The following is a 6,080-nucleotide window of genomic DNA, read 5'->3' on the forward strand; positions in this document are numbered from 1 at the left end:
TATGCCGACGATACTCAACTCTTCCTCTCCTTCCCTCCCTCAGATATCCACGTCTCTGTGCGGATCTCGGCCTGTCTGTCCGACATCTCAGCCTGGATGACGTCCAACCACCTCAAACTGAACCTAAGCAAAACAGAATTGCTCCACCTGCCGGCCAAATCCTCCCCCCTAACCGACCTTTCAATCACAGTCGAGAATGCAGCTGTGACTGCGTCCCCGACCGCCAAGAACCTTGGTGTTGTCCTCGACGACCAGTTGAACTTCTCTGCTCACATCGCAGCGACGACCAGAACCTGCCGATTCCTCCTGAGCAACGTCAGAAGGATACGCCCCTTCCTGACAAAAGAAGCCACCCAACTCCTCGTCCAATCAACAGTCATCTCCCGCCTCGACTACTGCAATGCACTGCTCGCTGGCCTCCCGGCCACTGCCACTAAGCCTCTTCAACTCATTCAGAACGCAGCGGCCCGCCTGATCTCAAACCTACCGAAGTCGGCCCATGTCACCCCACTTCTTAGGGACCTGCACTGGCTCCCCATTGCTGCACGAATCCGCTTCAAGGCCCTCGACCTAGCATACCGTGCGGCAAAGGGAACCGCTCCCGCCTACCTCCGGTCAATGGTCTCTAACTACACACCCTCAAGACCCCTACGCTCTGCATCTTCTGGCCGCCTCAGACCTACTCCTATCCAAGCTCCGGGAGGGTCATCAAAGAGAAGTCGCCTATTCTCAGTCCTTGCCCCACAATGGTGGAATGAACTACCCACCCCAGTTAGGACAGCCGAATCACGTCCAATCTTTCGCCGTCGACTAAAGACGCACTTCTTCAACCATTATCTGAATTAAAAAAAAAAAAAAAAAAAAAAAAAAAACTAACCCTAACTAACCGTACTGTCATGCACTTGTCCTAATAAACTAACCTACACTGTAGCACTCAACACTTTGATGAACATTGCTGCTCAGCTGATAGAGTTGTGCCCTTCCTGATGGCTTGTCGTACAGAACTTGTAAGTCGCTTTGGATAAAAGCGTCAGCTAAATGACTAAATGTAAATGTAAATGTAGTGCATCTCATTCCAGCGTCTGCTCCTTCTCTCTCCACCTGACAGGAGGCTCAGCAGGCGTCGGCAGGGCCCCTCTCCTCCGCCGCTCCCCCGGCCGGCCCCGGGGCTCCAGTGTGGGGGACGGCGGCGCCGTGGAGAACGGAGGCACCAGTCGCAGCGGCGCCAGAGGCAGAGCGATGATGATGTCCGAGCACTGGGAGCAGGCCGACAGCGACACGGGAGAGCCTTTCTACACAGAGTGGGTTTCAAGTTCAAGTTTCTTTATTAGTTGTCATACAGAAGTACAGAATACTTTTATACAAAATGCTTCTTTCTGTTTCGCTCCAGAGACTGTGCTAGACAAAAATAGATAATAAAATAAGTATAGCAAGTAGGGATGCACCGAATGGGAAATTCTTGGCCGAAACCGATACCGAACATAGGAAACAGTTGGCCGAAAACCGAAAGCCGAAAGGCCGAAAATGATTCATAGAATAGAATTTTTTTTTACCAATGTTGTTCAGCTACCTGATTATGGAAAAATATATGATTATGGCAAAACTTTACTTAAATAATAAATAATCACTATTATGGGTCTTTTTGTATCACAAACAGTACTGTATTTGCAAATCTGGTATGTCATAAATGTATAGATGTAGCAGTACTGTCTATCTGTATGTCGTGTATGTCATATATGTCCTGATGAATTGAAAATGGGGGACCCTGATGTAAACAAGACGAAAGTCTTTCTCTGGTCTGCATCCCCTTAACAATTGTGTGTATTGAGCTGTACTGTATTGTACCCATTCTGCAATCTGTTAATAAAGTTTTCAATCAATCAATCAATCAATCAATCAGAGAGAGAGAGAGAGAGAGAGAGAGAGAGAGAGAGAGAGAGAGAGAGAGAGAGAGAGAGAGAGAGAGAGAGAGAGAGAGAGAGGCGGACATCTGTGCTCTACTGAGCGCACCTTTCTAGTCCCCAGATGACTTTGGCACAGTAGACACGCGACAGACAGCGTCAATGTGAGAAACACAATCCCTCCCCCTCTCGCTCTGAATAATATGCATATTAGATCACTCAGTGATTAACCGCAACGGGCATATAGTAAATAAGGATAAAGTATGTTAAAGACGCATTTATTGGACTCGTTGCGCGCAGAGTTTACATAAAAACAGCGCGACTCCCGAGGAGATGCATTGCTCCCGAGTCCCAAGAGGAGTATCACGCAGGACTGAAGAGCTCACAGCACGCATGTAATGAATCCACGTTTTGATGACATCATCACAACAACACGCGTTAGGTTACAGGTTGCTTCTGTTTCTGTGATATATTTTCGGTGAAAAAACTCTTTCGGCCGAAAGCCGAAAGGCCATTTTTGGCCATTTGCCGAATTTTCGGTGCATCCCTAATAGCAAGTATAAAATAGAAGTCAAGTACATAGACAAAATATTTCAGTATATACATATATACAATGCTCTATGTAGAGTAGAAGTAACTGAGTCACCATACAATATACTATACAGTGCAAAGCAGAAGTGGGATGAGGTACAATTTAGGTACAATATAATTTACAGTAATGTGTAATGAGGTATGGGTTGTAGTGCAAATTCTTTACCGATAAATATAAAGTGTGCTTAGGTGTACTAAAGTGGTTAAAGTGGGTGCTGCAGTGAGTTGTATGTTTAAAGTAAGTGTGTGTGTGGATGTGTGTGCTGTGAGTGGAGTGAATTGAATTGAATTGAATTGAATTGAATTGAATTGAATTTTATTGAATTGAGTCACTGTGATGCTGTGTTGTACAGTGTGACAACTCTTCTGTTTCAGCCACACACAATGCTCTTCCTGTCAAGTCAAGTCACATTTATTTATAAAGCACATTTCATACACGGAGGCAATCCAAAGTGCTGCTGTACACGAAGAAAAACTATAAAAAGAAGGCACAGCGTAAGAAATTATGATTCTCTGGAATTATAAGATATATAAAAGGAACACAGAAGGGTACAGTATAAAAGCATTAAAACAAACAAAAAAGTGCAGTAAAGTGCAAAAAAGAGTGCAGTGGTTTAGCAGCAGCAGTTAAAAGCAGAAACAAACATAAGCGTCTTTAGCCTATTCTTAAAAATAGGCAGAGTTGGGTCAGATCTGAGATCAGTTTATTCCAGCTATGTGTGGCATCGTAGCAGAATGCGGCTTCACCATGTTTTGTTCTGGTCCATAGGAACAGTTAGCAGACCAGTCCCTGATGACCTAAGAGGTCTAAAGGGTTCATAGTGTAGAAGCAACTCAGAGATGTATTTAGGACCTGACCCGGTAAGTGATTTATAGACTAGTAACAGTATTTTAAAGTATATTCTATGACACACCTGTGTAACAAGCAGCTCTCACTAGCAGCTGGATAAAGTAGCTGTAGTACTAGTTGGGTAAGACGGCAGTGTTATCAAAGGCCGGGCTTAGCCCAACTATAGCTGCCTAAATCATTGGTTCTCAAACGTTTCATGCACTGCATGGACTGCATTTATATAGCAGCTTTTATCCAAAGCGCTTTACAATATTGTTCCTCATTATTCACCCGTTCACTCACACTGGCGACCATGCAAGGTGCCAACCAGCTCATCGGGAGCAATTAGGGGTTAAAGGGGAACTCCACTTTTTTTGGAAATTAGCTTATTTAACATCTTCCCTGGAGTTAGACAAGAAGATGCATACCTTTTTTGTCTCTGTGCGTGCATTTTAGCTTTGGGAATAGACGCTCCGTTAGCATAGCTTAGCTTCATCACTGGAAGTGAGTAGGGGCCGGAGCCTTACAGTGCCTTACAGTGTATTGCAAGGTCTGACATTGACCAAACTTGATATGCATGACCTTGGTGGGCTCTAGGTCAACTCCTGAAAAGGGTTTTTTTTCAGTGTGCCCCCTAACTTTTGATTGCAAGGTCTGACATTGACCCCCTTTTCAGGAGTTGACCTAGAGCCCACCAAGGTCATGCATATCAAGTTTGGTCAATGTCAGACCTTGCAATACACTGTAAGGCACTGTAAGGCTCCGGCCCCTACTCACTTCCAGTGATGAAGCTAAGCTATGCTAACGGAGCGTCTATTCCCAAAGCTAAAATGCACGCACAGAGACAAAAAAGGTATGTATCTTCTTGTCTAACTCCAGGGAAGATGTTAAATAAGCTAATTTCCCAAAATGTTGGAGTTCCCCTTTAAGTGACTTGCTGCCCGGGAAGAGTGGGAATCGAACCAGGAACCTTCAAATCACCAGACGACTGCTCTATACCTCCTGAGCCGTTTTCGTGTGAAGGACCCCCAAATTGACACGTAATAGGTCAGGGACCCCCGTCTCCTCACTTAAAAAGCCCTCCACTCCCTAGCACCTGCTTACATCTACAACCTCCTTCTTCAACACTACACTCCCTACCACTCACTCCGCTCATCCAATTCAGCCCTTCTGAGCAGAACCACAGAAGTCCACAGAAAACCAATCATTCTCCTCCCCTGCTCCCCGACTCTGGAATCAACTCCCATTACACATCAAAGAAGCCCCATCCGTAGAAACATTTAAGTCCCACCTCAAAACCCACCTGTTCAATCTTGTATACCCCCTCACTCCTGACCATCCAACCCCTGCGTCACTTACACTTACACATCTGTACACACCTATATACTATTTATATGTATTTTCCCTCTGTTTCGTCTCTAAGCTGTCTCCCTTTCTCTGTAGTATCCCCACCATGTTGTCATTGTGCATGTCCATGTAGGCCTACTGTGTTTGTTCATGTACTGTGTTTGTCCATGTACTTTTTTTTTTTTTTTTTAAACTTAAATTTTTATTGAACATTTATAGACAAACAACACAACATATACAATAACATCAACAACACTATTAAACAGACATAAATAATAAAGAAAAAATGTAATACCCAAAAGACGAAAAAATAAAAAATACTGACTTAAGCAAATATTCACATACATAAATAATGAAGTGGAAAAAACATAAAACAATTGTCATATCTTAAACAAAAATAAAATTAGAAAACATTAAGTGTGTGACATGGGTTCAGAGACCCTCTTTGAACCTCTTTCCTCCTTTACCCTTCGACCTCTTGTGATGTATTTGGTTCTTCCTCTGTGATGTCGTTTTCGTTCCCCTTGTAATCCTCCCACTTACCCCATCTTTCTCCAAATTTCTCTTTTGTCCATGTACTTTAATGCAATGTCTGTAAAGTGCTTTGAGATACCATATGTAAGGCGCTATAAAAAATACATTTATTATTATTATTATTATTATTATTATTATTATTATTATTATTATTATTATTATTATTATTATTATTATTATTATTATTATTATTATTATTATTATTATCTGAGAAGATATTTGTTTTTAGTTGTGATTTAGTCCATAATTCTATAACTATATATATATATATATATATATATATATATATATATATATATATATATATATATATATATATATATATATATTTTTTTTTTAATTATCTTTATTAGCTTTTTCCTGGTCGTGCAGGAGACAGCTTTTTCTTGGCCATGCAGGGCCGACAGAGGAGAGAGGGAGAAACGGGAGGAGAAGAGGGGAAGACATGCGGCATATGGCCACCGGGTCGGGGAAACGACCCCGGGACGACCGCTTCTCGACTCAGATAGTGGTGTGCTACTGGAGCGCCCATTCTATAACTATATTGAACATAGAATAGAATAGAATAGAATAGAGATGGCGGCTGGGTGGCGCAGCGGACATTGCGCTCGTCACCAACGCAAGAGACACCGGTCTCGAATCTGGCTGTCAGCGTTGCCTCCGGCTTGGCCGGCCGTCATACTCACCAATTGGCAGAGTCAGCGGGAGGGAAGCCGATGGGTGGTAGTCTGGTCGTTGTAAAACAGCTACCCCTACAGGTGACCGACAGGTGACCTGTCTTGCCTGCACAGCAAAGACAGGAAAATGGCGGGGGCAGTGTGAGCCTCCACACGTTACACCTCACCAATGAGAGTCACGCTGGCAGGTGAAAAGAAGTG

At 43.3% G+C, this 6,080-nt stretch overlaps 1 protein-coding gene across 1 annotated transcript in view; it reads left to right on the forward strand.

Annotated features, from left to right (window-relative positions):
* Nucleotides 1–1,079: 1,079 nt before the first annotated feature.
* LOC311247465 (membrane-associated guanylate kinase, WW and PDZ domain-containing protein 3-like) overlaps nucleotides 1,080–6,080 on the forward strand; it is a gene marked incomplete at both ends in the record, with an annotated part of 29,862 nt that continues 24,861 nt past the window's right edge. The window contains one exon of the mRNA XM_084338506.1: nucleotides 1,080–1,301. Within this exon, the coding sequence (XP_084194632.1) occupies nucleotides 1,080–1,301 (222 nt within the window). The remainder of the gene's footprint in view (nucleotides 1,302–6,080) is intronic.

Source organism: Notolepis coatsorum (assembly GCF_963971535.1).
Source record: "Notolepis coatsorum genome assembly, contig: SCAFFOLD_938, whole genome shotgun sequence".
In the NCBI taxonomy this organism is placed as follows: Eukaryota; Metazoa; Chordata; class Actinopteri; order Aulopiformes; family Paralepididae; genus Notolepis; species Notolepis coatsorum.